Source organism: Tauraco erythrolophus, chromosome 13 (assembly GCF_009769465.1).
Source record: "Tauraco erythrolophus isolate bTauEry1 chromosome 13, bTauEry1.pri, whole genome shotgun sequence".
NCBI lineage: Eukaryota > Metazoa > Chordata > Aves > Musophagiformes > Musophagidae > Tauraco > Tauraco erythrolophus.
Window position 1 is genome coordinate 23,542,139 of NC_141477.1, and position 25,428 is coordinate 23,567,566.

The 25,428-nt window shown below is 62.3% G+C and overlaps 2 protein-coding genes across 2 annotated transcripts; one reads left to right on the plus strand and one right to left on the minus strand.

Moving 5' to 3' along the window:
- Positions 1–1,552: 1,552 nt before the first annotated feature.
- Positions 1,553–6,786, minus strand: UTP14A (UTP14A small subunit processome component). The gene is made up of 14 exons (XM_086619959.1): positions 6,715–6,786; positions 6,381–6,451; positions 6,158–6,222; positions 5,897–6,039; positions 5,594–5,749; positions 4,721–4,840; positions 4,545–4,639; positions 4,177–4,300; positions 4,013–4,090; positions 3,210–3,567; positions 2,647–3,047; positions 2,388–2,575; positions 2,221–2,320; positions 1,553–1,870 (listed from the first exon to the last, which is right to left on the minus strand). The coding sequence occupies exons 1-14, from the start codon at positions 6,784–6,786 to the stop codon at positions 1,598–1,600; spliced, it is 2,244 nt and encodes a 747-aa protein (XP_086476085.1). The 3' UTR covers positions 1,553–1,597.
- Positions 6,787–8,456: 1,670 nt separating this feature from the next.
- On the plus strand, positions 8,457–22,383 carry ZDHHC9 (zDHHC palmitoyltransferase 9). The gene is made up of 9 exons (XM_086619960.1): positions 8,457–8,631; positions 16,534–16,694; positions 17,261–17,419; positions 18,401–18,538; positions 18,689–18,737; positions 19,026–19,128; positions 19,299–19,402; positions 19,924–20,089; positions 22,145–22,383. Exons 1-9 carry the CDS (start codon positions 8,465–8,467, stop codon positions 22,247–22,249), a joined length of 1,152 nt encoding a protein of 383 aa, XP_086476086.1. The 5' UTR covers positions 8,457–8,464; the 3' UTR covers positions 22,250–22,383.
- Positions 22,384–25,428: the final 3,045 nt, after the last annotated feature.

Consider the following 25,428-nt stretch of genomic DNA (forward strand, 5'->3'; position numbering starts at 1 on the left):
CCTGGGTCGGGGCAGGGGGCCTGGCTGGGGCAGACAAGGCAGAGCCCCACAAAGAGGGACGGGGACAGCGGGGCTGCAGGGATCCGCCTGGCCCAGCGAACCGGGGCCGGGGGGGGAGCCCAGTGCTGGCTGCGGGCAGGTGGAGGTGCGGGCAGAGGGGCTGCACGCGCCCCGTGCTGGGCACTTCACCTTCACTAAAGCAAACAAGAAACCCCCCTGTGCCATCCCCGGGGGCCGGTGCGAAGGTTTCCCACGGCTTTTGGGGCAGGCAGGGCAGAGGGAAGCTGGGGCCACCAGCCCAGCGAGGGGCTCTCCGGCGTCACGGCACGGAAACGCTCTCCGCTTCCTTTCCTTTTTTTTTCTTTCCAGCCTGGGGTAAATTCATGCAACGCAACCGCGGCCCCATCCGCAGGCGAGCGCTATCTGGCCGCCCCAGGGTGCCGCACGGGGCCAGCGACACCCGGGCAGGGTCCCTGGCACAGTCACAGCACAGGCAGCACCCACTCCGATAAGCGTGCCAGCATTCACAGAAGAGCCCTGCGTGGTTTTGGGGAGAATTCAGGGAGTTGCAGGGCACCCGTTCCCAACCCCGTGGGTGCCCACGCCCCAGCCCCACTGGACAGCCCCCCCTTCCCCAGTATGACCCGGCTGCAGGGGAGAAGGGTGACCATGGCAGCTCTGCCCTGGCCCCAGGGGACAGGCAGCAGCCAGGGGACCCTGCCTGGCTGCTTCCCGGGCAGGCTGCAGTGCCAACGTGGTGCCAATGTGGGAGGAGGTGTCCCTGGCGCGAGGGACGTGTTTCCTGGGAGCAGCAGCAGCTCCAGCTCCTTCACTCAGGCTGGGGAGTGTTTCTCTGACTGGCATGAGCGCAGCGCACGTGGGCAGAGGGAGGAGAGGCCTGGCAGGATCCCTGCCCACTCCTGTTCCACCAGGCGGCTCTGGCACATCCCTCCGCTAGCGCCGGACATGCCAAGCACCCCGCTGTCACCCTCTGAGGGGTGGGCTGGGCCCAGTGGCGTGACGATGGCAGCGTGGCTGCGCTGGGGGGGAGCCAGCTCCCAGCGCTGGCGGAACAGTGGCACCTTACAGACCCGCTTTCCAGCTCATCGGGTTTATTTCTTACTTTGGAGCTGCAGGTGGCCGTGAGGAGCGGTGCCCCGGGGCTGGGCTTGGCACAGCAGCGCTGGGAGAAAGCTCCTTGCGCCAAGATTTAAAAAAAAACCAACCCCAAACGTATAGATTGTATATAAAAAAAGGGGGGTGTGAAAGACAAAAACACCGGCCAGGGGACACCCAGCCCCGCGGGAGCACGGGCAGCTGCTCCACCCCCCGCTCCAGCCCTCCCAGTCCGACCCAGTGTGTGCCATTCACGTTACACCGGGCCAAAGCGCCCGGCCCCGCGCTGGGCCCCACGGACAGGCAGGAGGGCACCAGCTGTCTGGCCCGGGGCACTGCCGGGGCAGACGCAGAGCGCACAGAGGAGGCAGCCCAGAGTTTTATTGGGGGCAGGGGGTAGAACGCACTGGGCAGAATCCGGAGTGTCTCCCGGTTCCTCCGCCAGCCCCAGTCCGAGCACCAGAGACCCACGGGCACAGGGCTATCGCACTCTCCTGCGCGGGCGGCGAAAGGGCTGCTCCTGCTGCCTGGGTGCCATTTCCAGTGCGGGCTTGGCTCCGCCGCCCGCTGCCGGGGCCATGTCGGGGACGTCCTCGGCAGAGATGGGCTGGATGATGTGGCCCGCCCGGGTGACGACTCGGGGGGCGGTCAGCCTCTGGAAGGCACGCTGCGTGTTCCACGTGGAGCCCACGGGCGCCCGGATGCTCTGCTCGAACTGCTCGTGCCTCTCGAAGGGGAAGGGCAGATCGCTGACCTGCGGGGACACGGCGCAGCGGGGTGACTCCCGCACCCCGGGGCTGCTCTCCTCCCACTCACCCAGCACCCGCTCGCGCCGCTTCCAGCCCCCTGCCCACCTCCCTCCATCCCCGCTTCCAGCAGATCCCAGAAGAGCTGGCACAGCAGCAGCTCCCATCCAGGGAGCAGTCCTGTAAATTCCTCCTCCCTCCATCACCCTGGCAGCCTCTGGGTTGTCAAAGCCGGAAACTACGTGGCTGGGCAGGGATTGCAGGCAGGGAGGGATTCAGGACTTTTGGGAACGGGTCACAGGAAGGTTCTGGGCCAGCCTGCGTGCCGGAGCGCTCGCTGCTGCCGGGCATCACCCACCTGGTGTGCTGCTGCGTGGATGTTGCGCCGCTCGCTTATGATGACGTGGGGCAAACGCTGGTCCTTCCTGGGAGGCGCCGGGGGCGGCTTGAGCAGGAACCTGCCGGGCAAGCGAGACGTCAGGGCCTGGCACTGGGGTAACGCCCCCGCGGCTTTTCCACACTTACCGTTTGATTTTCTTGGCACTGGGCTTCAGCCCCGTGCCCCCCCACTCGCCCCAGCCCGGCAGCACCAGGTTCACCGGCTGCGGCTTCGCAGCCTCCTCTGCTTTGCGCTTCTCCCGGCGGAAGTCGGCGACCACATCGTCCCCGGCAAAGGCCTCCGTGATCACCCCCCTTTGGTCGATGCCACCCTCCTGTGGAGAGGAGAGTCAGTCCCCTGCGGATAACCCTGCCCTGGGACCGAGGGGCAGCCCACCCTGCTCACCTCCTCCTCCACGACCACAGGGAGGCTGGTGCACTGCACCTCCTGGGACTTCCCAGCCAGCACAGCCTCCAGGCTAATCATCTTCTTCCTGGCTGCTGCTTTCTTGGCACGCCTGCCCCCAGCTCGGCCTTCCTCCTGCTGCTGCGCTCGCTTCTCTGTTCGCGCTGCCGCTGGCTTCTCCTGCTCTTCCACACGCTCCTCGGAGGCCAGAGCCTCGACGTCCTCCATTGTCCGCGCTCGGCCCAGCTGCTCTGACAGCAGGATCTCCTCCTGGGCCTGGGGAGGCTGCTCGATCCCGGGGCTCGCCGGCTCCATCCCGGGGCTCGCCGGCTCCTCAGCACAGACGGGCAGGATGGGGCTGCCCTCCGGCAGTTCAGAAAGCGCCTCTGTCTCATCAGCACCTACGCATTGAGGTGACAGGTAAGAAAGTCACCCACGAGCAGGGAAGGGGAGAGCAGGACAGCTGCGTGAAGCCAGGCAGAAAACAGCCCCTGCAACTCCTTTCTTTCGCCCAGCCCTGCGGCACACCGGACCCACGATGCCCGGGGCTGCCAGCTCCTCACCTTGTCCCCCAGGGCTTCCTGCCCGCTGCTGCCGCGTGTGCCGTTTCTGCGCAAAGTCTTGTAGCAGAGCTTCCTCCTCTGACATCTCCTCCTCTGACATCTCCTCCTTGCTCTCCGCAGCACCAGGGACTGCACTGTCTCCAAGACCCTCCTGCGCCTCAGGCTCCTCAGCTGGGCTGCTGGGCTTGCCCAGCATCCAAGGATTAGCTCCGCTGGCACCCGCAGGTATGGTGGGGACTGTCACTGACGTGAGGTCCTCCTCAGGCACGTCACCTGGCTCCTCCTCAGGCAGCTCCACCCGCACCTTCTGCATCAGCTCCTTGTTCTTGGCCAGCTGCTCCTGCATGGCCTTGCGGGCCTGGGAGGGGATCGAGACGTTTCTAACACAGGCCAGAAACAACATGCCCACCCTCCTCGCCTCACCTGTCTCCCCTTTCCCCAACCTCTGTTGGAGACCTTATTGTGGCTCTTCAATATATAAAAGGGGCTTATGAGGCAGAGAGAGAGAGACTTTATACCGAGGCCTGCAGTGACAGGACAAGGGGCAACTGCTTCAAACTAAAAGAGGGTTTAGGATGGATATAAAGAAGAAACTTTTTATGCTGGGGGTGGTGAGACACTGCAGCAGGTTGCCCAGAGAAGCTGTGGCTGCCCCATCCCTGAAGTGTTCAAGGTCAGGTTGGATGGCACTTCGAGCGACCTGATCCAGTCAAGGACATCCCTGCCCACGGCAGAAGCGTTGGACTAGATGGTCTTCAAAAGTTCGTCCCAACCCAAGCCCTTCTGTGATTCTGTGATCTCACCTCTAGGTCATACTTGGCCATAATGGCCCTGGAACGGGCCCACTTCCCCTTGTTCTGGTGCTTCAGACTCATCCGCTCCTGGGGGGAAGAGAGAACCATCAGAGAGAGCACCCTTGGGAACAAGAGACTTCCCAATGGGCGAGGGAGAAGTGCAAAAGCAGCACCTGCATCCGGAGCTGCTCCAGCTCCTCCAGCTTTGCCAGGGCAGCCTCTGGGTCCGACTGATGCAGCAGCTCAAACTCCTTCAGGGCCTTGCGCCTCTTGCTCTTCTTCAGCACGCGATGGTACCTGCAGCACAAGGGTGCAGGGCCAGGGCGTGAGACCTCGCGGTGCCAGGGAGCCCATTGGGAACGCGGCGCTGGTTGGGGCAGGACGCTGCCCGACACACTGCCCATCCCGCGGAGGAAGGGCGACGCTCTGCCCTTCTCCGTGTTTGGGCCGTACCCGCGTGCTGGGCAAGGTCGGCTCCAGCGCTAAAGCTGGGACCCAGTCGCCTTCCGCCACACCAAGCCCAGCAACGGCGGAGCCTTACTTCTTGCTCTTGATCTTCTTCTCTCGCCGAGCCTTAGCTTCGTAGTAGGACTGCACCACCCGAGCCTTCTGCAGCTCTGCCCGCCGCTGCCGGGCCTGCCGGGGAGCGCGGAGTGAGGGCGCGAGCCAAGGAAGAGGCCTCCAGAGCCAGGGCATGGCACGGGGGAAAGCACTCACCTCCTCCAAGCTCATGGCCTGCAGTGAGGCTGTCTCCTCTGGTGTCAGCAGAGGGTCTGTGATGGGCTGCTGCGTCTTGCGGAGCAGCCCAAAGATCTCCTGCTCCAGGGGAGTTCGGGCCTGTCATGACAGGACAGACACAGCAAGAGCATGATGAGAAGAACTGCCAGAGCCAACGCTCCTGCAGATGTTCCTGCCCTCCCTGGTGCCCCCGAGCAGGCCCACGGGAGGGCCCAGAGGAAAAGGCTCGCGGCCAACGGGCAGCGCCGGACGGGGTGCGCGCAGCAGAAGCTCCGGGCCATGTGACACCATGTCCCACCAGAATGGAAAGGGGCCTTTGGGCAGGTCGGGGCGAGTGCCGGGTACATCAGGAGCTCGGCGGGGGCTGCCACTCACCTGAGCACCTGGCAGAGCTCTCAGGGACAACAGCAACTCTCCTACCAGCAGCACAACTCCCACGGGAACTCACATTCAAAACCAAGAGTGCCCTTCTTGCATAACAAGGATTTACGGACATGCAGGCTTTGGCACACCAACCCTTCCCTCTGCCTCCACACAAGTGGCTGAGGGCTACCAGAAGGCACCTGGCCCAGCCCAGGGACTGGGAAACGGCAGACTGAGCTGCGAGTCTGGAGCTGAAAGGCTAAAGAGAGGAGGCAGAGCAGACTCCAGACCCTCTGCTCACGCCTCACCGGCCTCTCCCAGAGAGCACTTATACATCTGCTATACGTGAGGAACACAGGGGACCTCCCTTTTCAGCTTCCCAAGCTCAGTGTGCACCTGCCCAGAGCCTCAGCTCCAGGCTGGGCCTTCCTCACGCCTTCCTCACTCCAGCCGACCCCCGGGAGCTGTGTGACACATGACAGCACCCACCTTCCATGCTGAAGCCGCTTGCTCCAGGGGCACAACCGTAGCAATCTCCTGCTTCAGAGGGAACACCAGCTGCTCCGCCCGTCGGTTCTGCAGAACCACCTGCTGCCATTTGCCCACGTCTTTGGAGGTCCTGACGTAGGCGGCTTCCCGCATGACCTGCGGGCAGGGACGAGGAAGGAAAAGGATGAACAGATAACGTAAAGAACGAGAAAAGCCTGTCAGCATCAGAGACGAGCAGGTGGGCACTCAGGGCTCTGCCCATAGGGCCAGGCCATCCCTCTGCTGCCTGCACAGCCCACTCACCCGCTTTGCTTCCTCCTTGCTGAGCGGCAGCTCCACCGCCTTCTTCTGCTTCACTCTGGTCAGCTCTTTCTTCACGCTGCTCAGGGCGGATCTGGGACGGATGGGCTGCAGGAGCTCGGACAGAACCAACTTCTCGCCGGTGCCTGCACGAGGTCCCTCCTGTCAGCACAGCGCTCAGCCCTCGGGGCCCGGGCTGGCACAGCGATCCCATGCTGCCCGCTGCAGGCGGGCAAGAGCTCTGCCCCGGCGGGGGGGTCTCACCTTTGCAGCTGACATTGAACTCGGACACCTGCACACTTGGCTCCGTCCGCTCCGCCAGCTTCCGCCTGCGGGGAGAGAAAATAAAGCAGAGGGCTCCTCGCGGGCCCCGGGGGAACGGCAGGGAACCGAGTGCCCTCCCGAAGCGCTCCGTGCAGCCTCACGGGGGAAACGGGGGGCGAGAGCGCCAGGGAAGGAGCCCCTCGGACCCCCCCCCCCCACTCACCGCTTCCGTCCGGAGAGGGAGCTGACCGCCTCCAGGAGCCGCCGGTGCCGCCGCTCGCCGTCCTCCCGCCCCTGGCGCACGGCAGACGCGGTTACGGTGCCCGCTCAGCGCGGGCAGGCGCGGAGCGCGGCCGCAGGGACGGCCCCGGCCGGCGCTACCGGGCGCAGCGCCCGCTCCCCGGGGCCGCCCGCTCCCCGGGGCCGCCCGCTCCCCGGGGCCGCCCCGCCTCCCGGCCGAGGCCCGGGGCGCACAGGACGGGGAGGGCCCGGAACGCCGCACGCCGCGGCGGTGGCTGCCGGGGGAGCCGAGCCGAGCCGAGCCCAGCCCCGCTCACCTCATCCTCATCCTCGCCCTCGCCCTCGCTGGCACTCGCGGCCGCCTCCACGCCCAGCCAGTCCTCCGCCATCGCGCCGCACGCCGGGGGTGCCGGAAAGCGCCGCGCGACGCGCCGGAAAGCGCGCCGCTTCCGCCCGAGCTGCCACCGCCCGCCGCGCTTCCGCCCTCCCCACCTGACGTCACTGTTGCCGTGGCAGCGGGGCCCGGCGAAGGGAGGGGGGGCCGCGCCCGGGCCGGGAGCCCCGGCGGTCCCCGCCCCTCCACGGCCGGCGTGACTGAACCGTCCCGGGCCCCGGGGGCCCCGGCCGGCCGCGGCGGCGGCAGGTCTGGCCCTCGCTGCGGCGGCGGCCGCCCTCCCGCCCGTGCTCCTCCCGGAGCGCTGCGGGGCCGCGGGAGCCGGCGGGCCGGACGGGGCGGCGCCGCAGCGGGCCCCAAACGCGGCTCCGAGTGTCTCCGCGCTGCGGGGCCGGGCGGGCGGCCCCGAGACCCCCCTCCCGCGGGAGATGGGCTCCGGTATCCCCGCGGGTCCTGTCCAGCGCCGGGTGTTCTGTGACTCGCGATTCCCACCGGGAAGCTGCGGGCTCGGGCGGAGCTGAGGGCCCCGCGGCGCAGCTGCCCCTCGCTCGCGGCTTCACCGCTCCGCTCGGTCCCTCCTCCCCCCACCCCCTGCCTGCGGTAACGCTCCCGAACCGGGCGCAGGAGGGGGGCTGCCGGGCCGCGTCTGGAGAAGGGGGAGAAACAACGAGCCGCTCCCCGATCTGCCTCGGTCTCCATAGCAACGACCGCGGGAAAAGTTCCTTCGTTTCCCCCCGGGATTTGACGCGCCGGCGGGGGCTCGGGCGGGGGGCGCACCGCGCGGTCTGACAGCCCCCAGGGCGGCGCCGGGCCGAACCGGAGGGGGGTCCGCTCCAGCCCCGGGCCCCGCCGGCCGCCCCGGCCCCGCTCCCGGCCGCCGCACCGGCGCTACGGCCCCGCCCCCGGCCACGTGCTGAGCCCCGGGGCGGCCCCGCCCCCCGCCCCGCCTCCCCTTGTCCGCACCGGCGCGGGGGGGGTGGGGTGGGTCCCGCGGAGTGACGCCTCACGCACCCAATGGGAAGGCGCGGAGCGGCGGGGCGGGGCAGCGGGCGCAGAGCGGCCAATGGCGGGAGCGGCCCCGCCCCCTCGGCGGCGCGGGGCGGGGCGGCCCCTCCCGCGGCGCTGGGGAGCGATCGGCCCGCCCGGCCCGGCCCGGCCCGCCCGGCGCTGCCCGCACCGGCGCACGGTGAGCGGCGGCGGCGGCGGCAGCGCGGACCCCTCCCCTCCTTCCCTCCCTCCCTCTCTCTCCCCCCCCTCCGGGGCTCGGGTCCTGGCGCGGCCGCGGGGCGGGGGCTGACCCGTCCCGTCCTCTCTCCTCTCCTCCCGGTAGGGCCCGTGCAGGGCCGCCCCCCTCCCGCGGCGCGCCCCCCTCGGGGCCGGGGGTTTCCCTGGCCGCGCCCTGCTGCCCCCCCCTCCTCCCCGGTGGGTTTCCATGGCGACACCCCTCCCGGGGCGCGGGGGTTTCCATGGCGACGGCCGCCGCCCCCCGGCGCTGCGCCCCGCCGCGCTCCCGCCGGTGCGAGCCGCCGCCCCGGTGCTGAGGCGGTGCTCTCCCTCTCCCTGCAGCCCCCAGCCCAGCCCTCCGGGGCCCCCGATGATGCCGGGGGCGCGGGCGGCGGAGGAGCAGCGCCTGGACGTGTGGCGGCCGCCGCCGCCCCAGTGACGGCCGCGCCATGTCGGTGATGGTGGCGAGGAAGAAGGTGGTTCGGAAATGGGAGAAGCTGCCGGGCAGGAACACCTTCTGCTGCGACGGCCGCATCATGATGGCCCGGCAGAAGGGCATCTTCTACCTGACGCTCTTCCTCATCCTCGGCACCTGCGCCCTCTTCTTCGCCTTTGAGTGAGTTCCCCGCGGCGGCCGGGTGACCCCCGGGCCCGGCGACGGGGCTTGGCCAGGGCTCGGCTGCCCGGCGGCCTCGGGAGAGGGAGGGGAGCTCGGGGCAGAGGGGCCCGGGGCGGTGCGGCTCTCCCTGGCAGGATCTGCCTCTTCGTCCTCAGCAGATTGACCCTGGAGGCTCTGGGGGAGGCCGGGCCCTGCTGGAGCTTCCCCCTGGCTCTGCCCGTGGTGTGATGCCCGCTCTTCGTCCCTGCTGGCCGCGCTTCCATGCGCCTGGGGCTTGGCCTGAGCACAGCTAGCGGGGAGGGGGGTTTGGGGTGCGTGATTCTCGCCCGGGGCAGCCGGGGTGCAAGGACACTGCTGCTGCAGCAGCCACGGCCGGCGCGGGCCCCACTGAGCCCGGCTCCCTGCCCGCTGGGTGTGCGGGCAGCCCCCGGGCAGCCCGATCAGGGGGGTGACCCAGCTGGAGAGTTAACAAAAAGGCAGCGAGCGTGGCGGCACCGGGGTTCGGTGCAGATCCAGCTCGCCCTGCAGCTGTGTGCCAGCCGGGTGTGCAGAGTGCTGCGCTACAGCAGACCCTCCCGCGAGCTGAGGCTTCGGCGTTCGGAGAGGCTCCGGCCACCCTTTTGCGCCAGCTCGGCGCCCCAAAAACCTGCAGCTGAAGTCGGGGACGCTGCCAGAAGAGCAGGACCTGCCCCCTCCTCACGGCTGCATGAGCGGGCTTGGGGAACTGCTCTGGCCTTAGACTGATCTGACAAAAAACCAAACACACAAAAAAGGACAAAAAGCCCGTGTTTTGTCTTAAGCACTGATGTTGTAGGAGGGGCGGGGCACGACTGCCCCTTTTTGCCTGTTCTGAGGATGAGCTTGGATCAGCTGAACAACCGTGAAACTTTCCTTCCCGGTCTCCATCAGCACGGTGATGTTGTTCTTGGGAGGCGAAGGTCCTGACGGTGCTGGGTAACACAAACGCTCTTTCAGCCGGGAAAGCAGGCGGAGGAAACCGCTCGCTGGTTAAGCCCTGGCTGTTCCTCCGGATACGTAACGCACTCGGCCCAGGTGCTGGCCTCCTAGACATCTTCCCCAGACCAGGGTGCTCGTCTCAACGTCCCCTGGCCTGGCATTGCTCTCCCCAGCTCCTCCGTTAGCGGGTATGGCTGGCAGCCTTGGAAAGGGCTTTCTGGAACAGTCTGCCAAGGCTCGCCGTGTCCCAGCAGCAGCAGCGAAGTGGCTAGCGCCGGGCCTTGGCCAGGTGCGAGACTGGTTTTTCTGCTTAGTCGTTGTGCGGCTTTGGAGGCAGGAGCCGTGCAACTGTAGCACGGGGTGTTGGGATTCCCGAGGGTGGACAGCCCGAATTATCCCTGACTCAGTCTGAATCCAAAGGTATGAAATGACACGATGGTTTGGTTTGTTGTTTGTTTTTTTTTTCCCATCTGAAAAATGAGGCTAAGACTTCCTGCCTCGCAGGAAGAACTAAGTGTTGCTGCTCCAGAAACACTTATTGCGGGGGATAATTGCTCTCCCTCCCTGCGGAGCCTGTCCTCAGCAGGAGAGTGAAGCCACATCCTGCTCTGCCCTCTGTGCCCTCGCCAGCGCGTGGTTGTGCGGGGCAGAGTGAACCAAGGCTGCCTTTCCAGTCCTGGGCCGTGTCGGCAGAGCCGGTGGCGTGATGGTTTGTTTGGCCATGGGCACAGCGGGTGCGTGACTGGAAATATCCCCGAGAATCCCCTTCCCGTGCTGCGGGAGGCAGAGGCCTGGGGAGGGGTCGCTTGCGCCAAGACATCTGGGACGTGCCCTCTGCATAGAGCTGGAGGGTGGTCTCCGCGGGGGACGCGGGCCCAGGGGCAGTTCTGCTGGGAGCAGAATCATCTCTGAATATTAGGTGAATCGGCTGAGCGGTTTCCACTGGGGAGATGAGGAAAAGTTTTTGGAAAATCCAAAATATCCATTTGATTCTGTCAAAGCACAGCACCTTAGTGTTTTCTGTTTGAAAGAGGTGGGTTTGTTTTGAAATCGTTCGGGGATTTTCGGATTTGGGATAGGGATGAAACATTGCCTTTCCAACTGGAAACACTCCCCAGTGTCTCCGAGATGAGCGGCTTGGCCGCTGGAGAGCCCTGTGTGCCCTTCTGCGCGCGCTGGGGTGCGTTCGCGTAGGGGTCTCGGCCTCGACCTTTTCGCTGTGTTATCCATTCGTGGCAGCTTTTGGCAGGTTCTCTGGCGTTTGCGCGGAGATTTGTGATTTCCCCCTTACAGTTTGTGCCGCAGAGGAACAATTCGGGTCGTTAGGGTCTGGTTTTGGAGAGCAGCAGACCGTGGTGGGTGGAGGAGTCCTTGTGCGCCTGCCGCAGGGGTGCCCGTGTTCCGTTCAGCTGAATCACTTGCGCAGTCACACCTTGTCTGGACGAGGCGCAGGGGCGCCTGGAGCCAGAAAATGTCTCGCTACGCGATCCGAGCCGGTGCGGGGTTGATCCTCGCCCCCCGGCTGCTCTGGCTCGGCTCGGGTTGCAAACGCTGTCGCTGGAGAGCCGGCGGTGACCGGCATCGCGCGTCATGAGATAAGCTGCTGCTTCCTCGCTGGAAGAGTCCTCCCCGGCCGCGCAATGACAGCCTCTGTTGGGGCTGCTGCTGGTGGTGGTTTATTTTTTTTCCCCCTCCAAGCAGCTCCGATGCCATCGGCTCATCTGCTGCATCTCCGGTTGAACGGTCCGAAGCCGCCTCAGCCCCGTGCGTGGGAATTTTTGTTTTTATCCCCCAGGCCGCAGAGCTGTGGTCTGGAAGCGGTAAGTGTTTTCGTCGGGGGAGCGAACGGGAGGCAGAGGCTGCCTGCGCTGCCAGCGCTGTACCTGGAGATCCGGCTCCTCCCTCCCGGATAGAGCAGAGGGCCGCGGAGCTGTACTGGCTCCTGTACTGGGGAAGTGCTCTGCAGCGACCGGAGTCCTCTGCCCAAGGGCACCTCTCTCGCCGCCGCCTTGGCAGAAAGCAGCTCCTGCTGCTCCAGGGCCGAGGCTGTTCCCTGCAGGGTCCGAGACCCACATTTAATTGGGTCTGCTCCGTGATCGTAACGCGTCACCTGAAATTCCGTTTGGTGTCCTCCTGGCATTGTTTCAGACGCTTATTGGGTATGCCAGCTTTCGTGGGAGGGTGCTTAGTTGTCTAACTGTGCTTGCGGTGTTTGAGGGCGAGGAGAAGCCCAGGTAAAGCACTCAGTGAAATCCGTTTGGGAATTAAGATGATGGGATGTGGCGTCCTCTCTCTGGCTGCTGGGAGTTTCCTCTCTGCAGTTTGCCGGTGTGTCTGTAATGGCCCTCCTGAAACGAGGGTTCTCCATCCAGCTCTCCAAAGCAGTGCCAGAGAACTGGATTTCTTTTGTCTCCAGCTTTTCAGCACGAGCGTTCGACATTTGTAAATGTTACAGGCAAGATAGCGCCGGCGATACCAGGCTGCTGAGCGCGGAACGGGGCTGCTGTTTGTTTTTCCAATAACCAACCATATTTATCACCTTATTTTCTTTTCTACTTTCCTAGCCACGTAGAGATTAAAATTTCTTTGTTGAAAAAAAACTATGCATGACCCTTCATGTGACTTAAATTTTTTTTTTTTTTTTTTCCCCAAACTCCAAAGATCCAAGATTTTGCCCTGACAAAGAAGTGCTTCTGAGATGGCTTTTACCTCCGGTGAGGTCTGTCAGGCGTTGTCAAAACCTACACAACAGTTGATGGGTGCTTCTTAGTTACAGTTTCTCTTGATGGAGGTGAAGTTGGTGGTATCCAGAGTTCAGCTCGTTTTGCTGGTGAGGATGTTCCCGCGGGAAGCGGCTGCTCCCGGCTTTCCGAATTGCACGCCCTTTTTCTTGCACGTGAGCTCCTTTTCGGAAGGCGACGTCGCTCTCCCTGCAGCGTGCACATCCTCCGTGGCAGCACCGTTCCCCGGGCAGATCTCAGGGCGCTGCCTTGCCCGTGCGGGGATTCGAGCCCAGCTGGAGAAAGGGCAGTGACCTCAGCGTCACGTTTCTGTCTCCCGCCTACAGTCGGGCGCCGCGTCGGTTGGCTTGGAAGCACGTGGCACGCGCTCGCCGCGGACCCGCGCCGGAAGCGGGTCTCTCGCCAGCGTTTTTGGGGTTGCTGTTGAGGGACGGGGAGAGTTTCCGTAGGCAGCTCCAGCTCGGGAAAGGGCCCCGAACTTGCGGCACTGCAGTGCAGCGGTCACCCGCGCTTTCGGAGCAATGGTTTCCGCGCTTACCGCAAGTACATCAGCTCCTGGAAGTCGTCCCAGGTCTGGGAGATGCAGATGACTGGAAGTGCTCTGGTGAGGGTCGAACGTTTGGTGGAGACGCTGCTTTGCTCCGCGGGCGTTCGGGACGAGTGTGTGGTGTGGTTATGTGCTGGTGCAGGAAAGTTAAATGGGTGATTTCCAAGGGAGATGTAAATGAATTGTACAGCAGAGCTTGCACTGAGCCCCGGAGGGACCTGGCCATGAGATGTGCTGCCTGCTGGCCGTGGCTGAAGCCCACTCCCATCAGGCCTGGCGTGTTTGTTTTCTCCTTCCTCCAGAGCTTCCCGTAGCGCGCTGGTTACAGCAGACCTCCCAAAGTGGTCGCAAAATAATGGGCCAAGCAGTCTTTGCACTGTGAACTCGTGGCACCTCGCAGCTGCTGCTTCTTGCTGCTCACCACCCCCCCATTCTAATGATCTCTTTGTTTGAGCCGTTCTCACCCCAGCCCCCCCTCGCCCCGTGGCGACGAGTTGCGATAGTGCTGTTATTGTCTGCTATTAGATGACAAGACTCAGGAGCACAGATACTGCACGGGGAGTGGAGGAGGAGCAGTGTCCTTACATGCCAACAGTATGTCTCTGTTGACTGTCAGCTTTCCCAAACAAAAGGTCTTTAACGTGTCTGTTACTTAGCAGTGGCAACGAACTGCTGAGCTGCAGACGAGGTGTAGGCTGAAGGCTCCCCAGCACTAGTGGGCACCAAGTCCAGACCTCCCACGGTGGCCTTACCTGTTGCTCAACCGTTCCAGACAGCGCTTGGCTTTCTCTGCCATGGCAGGTGCCTTGGGCATGTTCCCTGAAGGACACCTCCCTGAAAGCAAGGCTCCATCAGCGCAGGGAAGGACCGGAGCAGGCAGTGGGCTCACTGCTGGGTCTTGGGATGCGGTTTCAGCACGGTGGGGGTTTGTCTCCGGGCTGTGTTCGTGCGGAGGGGACGCAGTGGTGCTGCCAGCCCTGCTACCTGGGGAAGCAGGAGGGCCCTGCTTGGCCCCTGCTGCACCACGGCACGTCCGAGTGGCGAGCTTGAGCCTCCAGCACAGGGCCCGGATGTGTGCTTCGTGCCGGAGGGACGACGGCAGCAGGACAGTGGCTTTGCTGAGCAGACACCTCGTGCTTCAGTGAACAGCAGGTGAAGGGGCCAGCGTTAATGCCTCCTTGCGTGAGTTTCTGGGTGTCTTTTCCCCATCAGACGGGAGAGCAGGCATCTGGTGTTTTCTGGGGCTTTGTCCTTGTCCTCCCCCCTACCCACCTCTGGGCAGACAGGCAGTCTGCCTGGGATCGCTTCTCTGCCCTCCTGGATTGGGGACCTAACCTGCCCTGTGCCACACTGGGAGCTGGATGGAAGGGCTGGAGACCGGCTGGATGGTGCTGCTTCCCTTGCAACAGTGGGGAGGACAGTCACAGACTCATCTCTTTCTTCTCCTAAAACTGCAGGCTTCGTCCCGTTCCCATGCCACGCTCCACGGTGTGGGAACACCGATCTTGAGGCCACTCTTGCTGTGCCTCGGGGACTGCAGGACTTGCTGCATCCCCAGCGGGCAGGTTTCCTCGCAAAGATGCGTAGGGAACGGTCAGCAGGGAGTGAGTCCCATCCCGGGCTCGTGCTCGTACGCTGGCGGAGCGGGACCGCGCGGGCTGCTGCAGGGACCGATCCCGGTAATTCTGGAGTGCTGCTGCGTAGAGCTTTCAGGTGCGTGCCTGGGAGAGCACGCCCGGCACGGATCGCGTGCTCGCAGTTATTAAATCCCTTTGCTGACAGTGCACTGGGGAAACTTGTGTTAGTGTGTATGTGAGGCTGGAAGCTCTGGTGCAGCTTCGGCTCGGCTCTATCCAGTCCATGGATCCGTACTTTAAGCCCGTGCTACGTTCACGTTGTTACAACAGGTATAAAAGCTGTCGTGTCAGCTGGACAAGGGTCAAGCTGCAAACCCGTGTTCCTTCCCTTGATGGGATCCAAGGTTTCTGCGTAATCGCTGGCCGACTTGCAGTTCTCGTTCTAGACTTTGCCCTGGCAGAGGGAAGGCAGAGTTGTCTCGGGCTGCTCGGCCCTCCGGCCGCTCCGCCTGGCTCTTGGAACGTGCGTGGGACCCTGTGCGTGGCAGCTCTAAGGGTCGCGTTGTTTGGAGTAACTGCAGAGTTCGTGGTGTCTAAAATCAACAGCGTTGGTTTAAGGGGCAGGCCCTGTGCATCGCCATGGATGTTTCGTGGCCGGAGCGTTCCGTAGCTCCAGGATACAGCCCTCTGTGTGCCTCGTCACGGGCAGGGCGCCGTCGCCGGAGTCAAGCAATGGCAAATCAAAGCCCGGCGAGCCATCCTGCCATGGATGGTGGGCTTGCAGAATCCCGTGCTGCAAAGCGGCCAGCTGGAGCTAGAAACTTTGTTGTGTTTGGAGCAGCTGTGGGTGGGAAGTCTATCCAGAATTTAATAGTTAATGCTACGGATGTCGTAGCAATCGCCTTGCTTAGGATGACGGATCCACTGGGGGATGATCCCATGCCTTTCCCCACAGCAGCCTTGTGCTTTCTTAGAGGGCAACTGTGGATGGGAGCAGGAGTCTGGGTTGGATCAGGGCTTACGGGAAAGCCTGGGTACCCAGCTTCATTGGGAGGAGCCTGGGGAAGCAAGGCGTGCAAGGAGCAGTGAAATTTTGCACAAGCGTTGGGATTTGGGTGGGCTTTCCCTTAAACCATAGGAAGGCTCTGTAGGAACTTCACCCCAACATAGTGGGGTTTTCTGAAGGAATCAGGGTAAAAACGTGTTTTCCTTCAGCCCGGTGTGCCTCCAAACCATGACTTGGTACGGGCCTTCTGCATGGCCCGTGCTGCAGTGCCCACGGAGACGTGCTTGCGGGTGTCCAGAAGTGACACGGGCCACAGTGAGATTAGTCTCCTTCCTCCCTTTGCTCTGCCTCGATCAGCGGGATTAGCAACACAAACTCCTCGTTGGACCTTTCGTATTTATGAAGGAAGCAAACCTTGTGCTGTGTTTCCTCTCTTGAGCTGGGGTTGTTTTGGGGCCGGAGCCTTTCTACTTTATTTGGAGCTCTCGAGTCCCTTACCTCCGAAAAGTCGAGGGAAGCCAGACGTCTTGTGGCACGGGGATGTTGCACTTCTGTGGGAATCTGTTCCTGAGGAGCACTGGACGCAGTTAATCCCTGGAAAGTCATTTCTGCGGTACTGGTGGCGGCTGCCTCTTCAGCAGACAGCCAGAGATTCCCACTGTTCCTATGTGTGTCCGTGCCTTCCGGCTCCAGTGGTGGGACCAGCCCTTGGGTGCTTCTCCCGGAGCTGCGGCCCGTCCCTTGGCAGCTGGCTCCGGGCGGGATCCCTCTGGCTGTCCGTGTTTCTGGCATTGCCCGTGGCTCTGAGCAAAATGGGAAACAAAATGCTGGAAGGCTGTGCCTGGCCGGTTGAAAACCTGGTGGTATGTTGATGGTGCCTGGTCATCCGCGCTGCCCCGGGGATGTTTCCGTGTGGCGGTGGGATCGGAAGGAAGCGCTGAATGGCTTCCCTTGCCCGGCTGTAGCTGGTGTTCAGAAGGGTCTGGACTCTGACGCCTTGCCAGGCGGTGGGGCCCTGGCACGGGCAGAGCTCGCGGCGGTCTGGTTCATCGCCGCCCGGTGTCTCCGCAGGTGCCGGTACCTGGCGGTGCAGCTGTCCCCAGCCATCCCCGTGTTCGCCGCAGTCCTCTTCCTGTTCGCCATGGCCACGCTCCTGCGGACGAGCTTCAGCGATCCCGGGGTGATTCCGAGAGCCCTGCCCGACGAGGCAGCCTTCATCGAGATGGAGATTGGTGAGTGCGGAGCCAGCCGAGCTGGTGACACCTGGAAGAGCCTCTGGATTTCTGGCGTATCCATAGGCTACGCTCTCTGCAGAGCCTTTTTTCCTGCTGACCCTCCAAAAGCGAGGATTTCCCCAAATGGGGCATCATAGCACCCGCTGGCTGGTTCTGCTGGGCTGTGTCTGTGCGATGTGCCCGCTGCCCTTTCTGGGCGCCTTTCCACATGCCGTTTTCTCTCTCGTAGCAGCGTATATATAAACTGGGTTTTGGGAAGGGGTGCAGGAAGCTTGGTGTGGGCCTCTTGATCCTTCGGGTAGAGAGGAAGTTTGGTGGATGCGGGTCTGTACAGTGACACACACCCCCTCGGCCCCTCTCAATATGCCCATGAAAGCTCTGGCATCCATTTTCCTGCCGCCAAGCTGCCAGGTTGGCTCTGGACCATGTGAGCAAAGCTGCAGCTACTGGCTCCAGACCCCGCAGACTCTGATCCCACTGGTAGGAAAAGCAGGGAGGCGAGTAGTCCTTCTAGGCCTGTCATGTAGCAGCAGGTCTGATCCCTGCTTGGTTCTCTCTCTCAGAGGCCACCAACGGGACCGTGCCGCAGGGTCAGCGCCCGCCCCCACGGATTAAAAACTTCCAGATCAACAACCAGATCGTGAAGCTGAAGTATTGCTACACGTGTAAGATCTTCCGTCCGCCCCGTGCCTCTCACTGCAGCATCTGCGACAACTGTGTGGGTGAGTAGAAGAGGCCGTGCCTGCTCCTGCCCCGGCGTTCGGTGAGAGCCTTTGGAAGGGAACGGGTGAAGGTCGCTGCCTGGTCTCGCTCCGTATCAGGTCTCACTGCGGATGCTGAGCGAGTCCAGAATGGTGCTGTATGAACAGACGGGGACAGTCTGCCTCATCTTAAGCTCAAGGAGCTAGAGATTTGCTCAGAACCTGAAGCCAGATGGTTCGTCATGCTGGTAGTTCTTTGGCAATGACCAGTCTAACAGAAGTCTGAGCTTGTCCATGTGAATGTGCCATCCGTTTTTGAGGTTGACCGAACTGCTGGCCTTGCTGGGCCAGAGGGTTCCAGCGGAGAGCTGTGTCTTGCGTGAAGGCAGCCCCTTGTGTCGGCGCGGAGCTGCTGCTGTTGCGTCAGCGCGGAGCTGCTGCCGTTGCGCTGAGCGCCCCTGATTTTCGTTCCCCGTGCTGCGTAGCAGAAGCTCTCGCAGCCCTTTTGTGTATCTTAATTGGCTCGTGTTCAGCATCCCGTCTCCAGGAAGAAATGCCGTTCTTTTGGATCCCTTTCCTCCTCTGCAGGTTCCCAGCCCTTTGAATCTTTATACGGTTCCTTGAACCCTCTTCTAATTGTTCCAGTGTGAGTAAGTGGCACATGGGTTAGATAAGAACTTCTGAACTCCCAGGCTGCCGTCTAACCTGCTGTAGTACGCGCTGTTACACCTCGGGGCCCTGGGAGGGAAGACACGCACGAGGCCAGGCTCTTAAACTCTATCATAATGTGCAAAATGACTCACTAGTGAAGTGGTTTTGCACTTTCTTACCTTCTAGAAGAGAGCCATGATATGGGGCCCTGAGTTAGCAGAGGGTCAGACTTGATGGCCCAGAGGAGTCCTTGTCAGCCTTGGCAGTTTTGAGATGGGGGCACAGCAGTAAGCGTCGGACACAGGCGGGACTGTGCCAGGGCAGCACTGATCTCCGTCTTCGCTTTCACAGAGCGCTTCGACCATCACTGTCCCTGGGTGGGCAACTGCGTGGGGAAGAGGAACTACCGCTATTTCTACCTCTTCATCCTCTCGCTCTCACTCCTCACCATCTACATCTTCACCTTCAACATAGTCTACGTAGCACTGAGTGAGTCTGGCAGCAGAGAGGTGGATGGCTGGGCTGGCTAAGGGAGGGGGGGATACAGATGGTGTTGCTAACCTGAGATGGAGTGGGAAAGGGAACTGGACTCAGTGTGATATTCTAGAATAAAAAATACCTCTCTCTTTGTATTGCCAGAATCTCTGAAGATTGGGTTTCTGAACACGTTGAAGGAAACCCCAGGGACATATCCTTCCAGAGCACGGGGTGGTTGGCTTCTCCAAAGCTGGGGGTTAGTGTGAGCTGCATTATGGAGGGACTGGAGTCTCGATGCCTAGGCTTCTCTAAGAAGTCTTTCAGTTCAGTTTTCCCAGTGATTACAAGGCGAGGAGCAATTTTATGGCTTTTGGGAGGAGGGTAGAACAGAAAACCATGTCTGGGAGAAGAGGAGAAGTTAGGGTAGTGTGCCTGGGGGTAGTGACATAGCTGGGCTGGGACTGTTCCCAGGCTGTTCCCGGTCCTTAACTGTTCTCACTGTACTGGAGGTGCTCATCTGTTTCTTCACCCTGTGGTCAGTGGTGGGGTTAACTGGGTTCCACACCTTCCTGGTGGCACTGAATCAGACAACCAACGAAGATGTAAGTAGAGTCTTTCCATTCCTCTGAGCCATCTCTGTTTCTCATCGCTTCCTCAGTGTGCCACGGCTGCGTCCACCTTGCTGCCATGCCCCACGGGCTTAAGCAGGGCTCCGTGGGCTGGAGGCAGGTGTCGATGGAGCAGACCTGAGCTCATGCCCTCACTATTGCAGATTAAGGGGTCCTGGACCGGGAAGAACCGTGTGCAGAATCCCTACAGCCATGGCAACATAGTGAAGAACTGCTGCGAGGTGCTCTGTGGGCCTCTGCCCCCCAGGTAAGCTCTCAAGGAGCAGCCCGGCCGTTCTTGCCCCAGAGCCCGGTGCAGGACCCTGTGGAGCTCTCCTTGCTTGGGTACAAGACCTGGCTGCTCTTCTGCCAGCGCTGCGTGTATTGAGGGCTTCTGGAGGTCACTTGGGACATGTCTGGATGCTCTGGGGAGGAAGGTCTTGTGTCGCCTTCCTTGCATCTTTTGTCATGTGCTCCCTATCACCATGTGCTTGGGAAGCTGGTGGAGAAGTGACTCCCCTTCGCTGGGGCAGCGTATGGGGCAGAGGCTCTGTCCAGGGCACTGGTTTTGGTGGGCTCCCACCCTCTGAACTGGGCTGCTCTCCAAGGGCCTTGGTTTTTACAGGAGGAACGTAGACACTGCCAGCTAGGTTTGGGCCGTGCACAGCCTGTTTTGGAGAGGAGCCCCTTCACCTGATATTTGTCTTCCACCAGCAGTTTTCCTGCCAGGAAAAGGAGTCGGCTTTGGGGGAGGCGTGGGTCTCTGACGGTGCGATTCTGTTCCTGCAGCGTCTTGGACAGACGGGGCATCTTGCAGCAGGAGGAGAGCACAGCTCAGGAGGAGTCGTGCCCACGGGGGCCCCGCGCTCACGAGCCCGCTGCTGCTCGGGGCACGGGCGGGCAGGCGGAGGAGAGCAGCACGCAGCAGGACGGCAGCCTTCCTCCCCCGAGCGCTGTGAGTGGGTCCCTCTGCGCAGGGGGCGAGGGGGCTGCGCCTGCCCGGGGTCACTGGCGCAGAGAAGGCTGGTAGTGTGACTTGGCAGGAGCAAAGCAACGCTCGGGGCCGTGCCGAGAGGCTGCCGATGAAAAGCCTCTTGTGCTCTGGCCCTGGAAACTTGTTGCTCACCAGCCTGGGCTGCGGCACCAAGGACGCTGTTGCATCCTCCGCAGCCAGGAGGAAATGGCCTGCCTCTTGTAGGCAGGGTCGGTACCTTGAGTTGAGTACTTAATTAGTAGTTCATTATCTCATAGATTTCTAGGTTGGAAAAGACCTTAGAGATCATCGAGTCCAACCATCCCTAATCCCCATTAAACCATATCCTCAAGTAGCTCATCCACCCTATTCTTAAACTCATCCAGGGATGGGGACTCAACCACCTCCCTGGGCAGCTTATTCCAGTGGCTGACAACCCTTTCAGAGAAGAAATACTTCCTAACATCCAACCTGAATCTCCCCTGACTAAGCTTATGCCCATTTCCTCTTGTTCTATCACCCATCACTAATGTAAAGAGCCCTTCCCCCACCTCCCCACCATCTTTTCTCAAGTATTTATAGGCCGTAATCAGGTCTCCCCTCAGCCTCCTCTTCTCCAGGCTAAACAGCCCCAACTCCCTCAGCCGCTCCTCATAAGTTTTATTTTCCAGCCCCTTGACCAGTTTAGTCGCCCTTCTTTGGACTCGCTCCAGGAGCTCAATATCTCTCTTAAAGCAAGGGGCCCAAAACTGGACACAATATTCCAGGTGCGGCCTCACCAGTGCCGAGTACAGGGGCAGGATCACTTCCCTGTTCCTGCTGGTCACACTATTCTTGATACACGCCAGTATCCCATTGGCCTTTTTGGCCACCTGGGCACACTGCTGGCTCATATCAAGCCATCTCAACTCAGTCCAGCTGGGTAAGAATAATTGGTGCCATAATTCCCCCTTTTTGTTTTAGTATTTTTGTTTTCACAAAGGCTTTATGGGTGAGCAGAGACCCGGCCCATTCATCCAACTCCAGCACGCTTCCCTCCCGCGAATACCACGTCGGGGCTTGCGGCCTTACCTTCTTCTCCGAAGGACTCTCGCTCGGGCTCCCGGCTCCGGCGCTGGCTCCGGCTCTTTTGGCTCGGGCTCCTTTGCAGCCAGGGCTCTCGGCTTGGCGAGGGAGTCGGGGCTTCCCAGGGTCTCATCGATGTATCACGTCGGGGTCACCAGTTGTTGCTCACCAGCCTGGGCTGCAGCACCAGGGACACTGTTGCATCTTCCACAGCCAGGAGGAAATGGCCTGCCTCTTGTAGGCAGGGTCGGTACCTTGAGTTGAGTACTTAATTAGTAGTTCATTAGCTCAACTCAGTCCAGCTGGGTAAGAATAATTGGTGCCATAGAAACTAGCATCTCCCCGGAGCTGGCCGGGAGGGCGCTGGGCTCCTCTGACTCCTGGGTAAACCCCAAAGGCAATCACAGCTGGCTGCTGTTTTGGAGATGTCAGTTCTGTCGTGAGAGCATCCAGGAGCTGGCGCTTACGGAGGCGGGAGGGGTTGAGGAGGGGTGGGAGATGGCAGGCGTCTTCTGGCACCGGGTGCGAGCTGAAGGGCTGTCCCTGGGAAGGGCCCTGGCAGGTGTGGGATCTCCATCCTTGGAGAAAGCCATTGCCCCACTGGATATGGCCCCAGGCAGCCTGCTCTGTCTTCGAAATTAGCCCTGCTTTGGGATATGGTTGTACTGGAGGCTTCCGGAGCGCTCTTCCCACTTCATTTTTCCTGTGAACGTGGTGGGAAATGGCTGGGCCCTGCTCCTGCTTGGGCATGAGCTGCTCGTTTCTCTGGTGGAAGCAGTCCAGACCTCTTCCAGTGCTCCAGATCTTCATGAAGCTGCTGTTTTGCCTCTTTGGTGGCCCCTGGTTTCTCCTTTTCCCAGGCACAGCTGAGAGCTCTGCCTGGTAGAGCTGGAGGCGGGAGCAGGGCGGTGGGTCGGTGTGTCTGTGCTCAAACAAATGCTCGTGCAAGTCCCCGCTGTCTTCTCTCTCCAGGTCCCTGCGCCGGCCCTGAGCAGCGCTGAGATGCCAGAGGAGAAGCAGCTAACGTCTGGGGAGCTCCCGGTCCCACCCCAGGACGCTGGGCGAGCAGAGCACTAGCCTCTGCTTGAAAGGGAGAACTTTCTTGTTTTGTCTAATCGAAGCTGGAAGTGATTGAGGAGAGGAGGAGAAGGGCTGGATGGCAGGCAAGCGATTCCTCGTGGCCATTTTGCTTTAGTCATTATTCACCTGGATGTGCGGGCGGTGCGGGCTGGCGCTGGCCTTGCACGGTGTCGAAGGACAACGGGCACGAGTGGCCCGCGCCGGTCACCGAGGGGCACTCGCCGCCGCCGAGGCTGGTCTCCCTGCAGGCCGAGGCAGGACCTCTTGCTCTGCAGGTTGTCCTGGATGCTGAACGCCGGCTTGGTGGCCGGGGCTGCCCCTCCGCCTGGCCCCGGCTCTCTGACCAGATGGCTCGCGGTCAAGCAGCTCAGAAGCAACGTTAGGGTGGGCCTGCTCCCTACTGCTGAGGAATCCTGGTGGGAAGGGGAAAGCGATTTATGGCAGTAGCGTCCTCTCTCCCCTCCTCCCTCCTTCCCCTCATCTGTGGCATTGTTTTATTGGTTAACGTGGCAGGGCTTGTCGGGAGACGGTTTGGTGCCAAAAGGGCCAAAACAACGGGGAAGGTGTTCTGCTGGCAGCGATTTTTTAAGGAGCTTCCTTCCCATGCTCCTTCTTTTCACAGGGCTCGGCTGGCACGAGAGCGGTGGCGGCGGGGGCCTCCTTCCCTTCCCGTCCTTCCGCGGGGCTCGCACCCAGCGGAGGGCTGCGGGGAAGGAGCGGGGCAGCAGCCCGTCTTCCTGCTGCTTGTCTCCGCCCCGCGCCGGCCGCAGAGCAGTTGTGCAAGGGCTGGAGCCAGCTGCGGCGGAGGGTCTGCCTGTGCCACGGGCGCTCTCGCTAAGTGCCAGGGCTGCGTTCGCTCCGGGTGCCTGTGCTGAGCACAGCCATGCCCTCCGCTTTCCCACCAGGCTGGGGCATGCCGCTCACCCGCTGTTCTGCAGAGCCTCAGCCCCCGTTTTGTGTTGTGTTCCCCCTGCCTGGCCCTGCGTTTCTCAGCCATCCTCAACCAGCTTTTGGAGCCTCGACTCTTCCCTGGGCTTTGCCAGCTGTCCTGGGACTGGCTGCGTGGTGTTGGCCATCTGTGCCTGCTTGGCAGAGGAGGGAGGAGAGGCCCGGGCTGGGCGGCGGTGGGTGACCTCCATGCTGTGGCAGGGCTCCTCTCCCACTGCAGCGCTCCCTGTCCTGCGCCTGGCAGCGGGGCTGGGAAGAGCCTCGTGTCTGCGGGGTGCCCACAGAGGCTGGTGATGGAGGCAAGGCCTTTCTGTGCCCTGGCAGCTCTCCATTCCGTACCACAAAGGCCGGGTACTTCTGTGCCTCCCCGCAGATACGTGGTGAGTGGGTGGCAGGTGGGGAACGTCCTGCCAGGGCAGTCCTGCTTGTTTTTCTGCGATGCTCCTGCCTGGCAGCGTGGAGTGGCTGCTCCTCCTTCCCTGGCCTCATGTGCCATCCTGCTTTCGACAGTGGCGTGGGGCGGAGCGAAGCAGGGAGCCTTGTCCCTCCAGAGCCTGATGTGTGCCTCCCAACCCGCTCCTCTTCCCTGGCCCTCGCAGCGCTGACCTGGGCTGTGCCTGGCAGCGGGTGAAGTGGTAGTAACGTGGCGACCAGCACTGCCCCCTCTCCCCTAATGCCAGGGTCTCCTCTGCTGGGCAAGAGGGCAGAGCTGCCGCTGCGGGCTCCAGCAGCGGGTTCACAGTTGCCCTGCAGCCGTTCCCTGCTGGCATTCACCCGGGAAGGAGCCCTGGCTCCCTGCTGCCCGCGGGGCCCGGGCTGCCCGGCTCACAGCGCTGCCACCCTGCAGCCAGCCTGGCCGTGCCCCCGGGCAGGGGGGTCCCGGGACCAGCCCCGGCAGCCGAGCCCGGCCCCACGCGCACCCCGCTGGCGGTGGGAGCCGCCCCTCCTCTCCCACCCGCCCCAACACGCTACTGACCAAATCTCAAAGTCGTTGTGAAAAGGTGTATTTTTTGGTTTTACTAATCTCTTTTCTAACGCGGTGTGTGGCGCGCTGCCTGCCGGGCCGTCACGGGTGCTGCCTGCACCTGCGGTTCCTGTCGCTCCGTTCAGGTTCTCTGTGAAGGAAGTGGGGGTAGGGCGAGGGTTGGGGTTTCTTTGTTTTGTTCTTCTTTTTTTTTTTTTTTTAATTTTAAAACAATGAAGGAAACTTAATTGGTTTGAAAAATGGCTGAGCTGTAGCCTCTGCCTGTGTCTGTTCCTCCCTACGCCAGCTGCCTCCTTCCCCTTCCCTGTGGCTTTCCAGCCTCTACATCTCACACTTCCAGGGTGTCTCATCTGCCTCGTCTTGTTTGCGTCCCACGGTGGGTGAAGGGGGTCGTGGTGGGCACATGCTGTAGCCCAGACTGGAGCGGTGACAAATCCCAACGGGTGCAGCTGGGAAGTGTCCTGGGAAGCTTTCGGTTACCAGCAGGCACTGCTCCCTTCCCCAGCTCCCTCCCCTGGCACGTGGGAAGCAGGCTGAAGGCCGGAGCAGAACAGACTCGCACGCTTTTATTGGGATCGAGCACAAAGGAACAAACTGGGTACCCAAAGGCCGATGCTGCAGCAGCAGGAGCGGGGTTGGAGGGGGCTGGGGTGGGTACCCCAGCGGGGGCTGCCCTACATTCCCATACGGATGCCTTCCCTTGCCTGCCCCTGCCCGGCCCCTGCCCACGCAGGGTGGCTCTGCGGGGCCCTGGCTGGGCTGCAGCTCCCCTGCCTCTTCCCAGGGGGTGCTCGGGGTGGCTGGTGCTTTGGGGGATCTGGCAGCCTGGAAGGGGCTGTTGTGCCCTGGGGGGCTGTCCTGCTGGAGCCTTCGGGGCTCCCCTGGAGCGCAGTGAGGGGGCTCCCAGTGCCCTCGCTGGGGTGCTCCCAGCTCGGCAGAACGTCTCCCGCGCAACCCACACTTTCCAGCAAACCTTTCCCTGCCTATCCCGGCTGTGCGAGGAAGATGCTGGAGGAAGGCAGTGCGGGTGGTCTCCCTGCCGGCGAGGGGCTGGGCTCGGGGGGATCTCTGCGCGCTCCCACCCAGCTGCTGAGCGCTGGGTTTGCTCCGTCCCTGCCTGCCCAGGACCTCCCTGTCCTTGTGGGCTTCTCTGCGCTCAGTGCAGCGGGCCAGGGCTCCGGGGGAGCTCTTAAAGCTGTGGATGAAGTGGGGCAAACCCGGGAGAGGCAATCCAGGCCCGCGG

Coding starts and splice junctions, on each gene's coding strand:
- ZDHHC9 (XM_086619960.1), top strand. CDS start 8,465: ATGTCGGTGATGGTGGCGAGGAAGAAGGTGGTTCGGAAATGGGAGAAG. Junction 17,420..18,400: donor CATCTGCGACAACTGTGTGG/GTGAGTAGAAGA, acceptor TCGCTTTCACAG/AGCGCTTCGACCATCACTGT. Junction 20,090..22,144: donor GCCTTCCTCCCCCGAGCGCT/GTGAGTGGGTCC, acceptor TTCTCTCTCCAG/GTCCCTGCGCCGGCCCTGAG.
- UTP14A (XM_086619959.1), bottom strand. CDS start 6,786: ATGGCGGAGGACTGGCTGGGCGTGGAGGCGGCCGCGAGTGCCAGCGAG. Junction 6,452..6,714: donor AGGGCGAGGATGAGGATGAG/GTGAGCGGGGCT, acceptor GCCGTGCGCCAG/GGGCGGGAGGACGGCGAGCG. Junction 6,223..6,380: donor TCCCTCTCCGGACGGAAGCG/GTGAGTGGGGGG, acceptor CTCTCCCCGCAG/GCGGAAGCTGGCGGAGCGGA.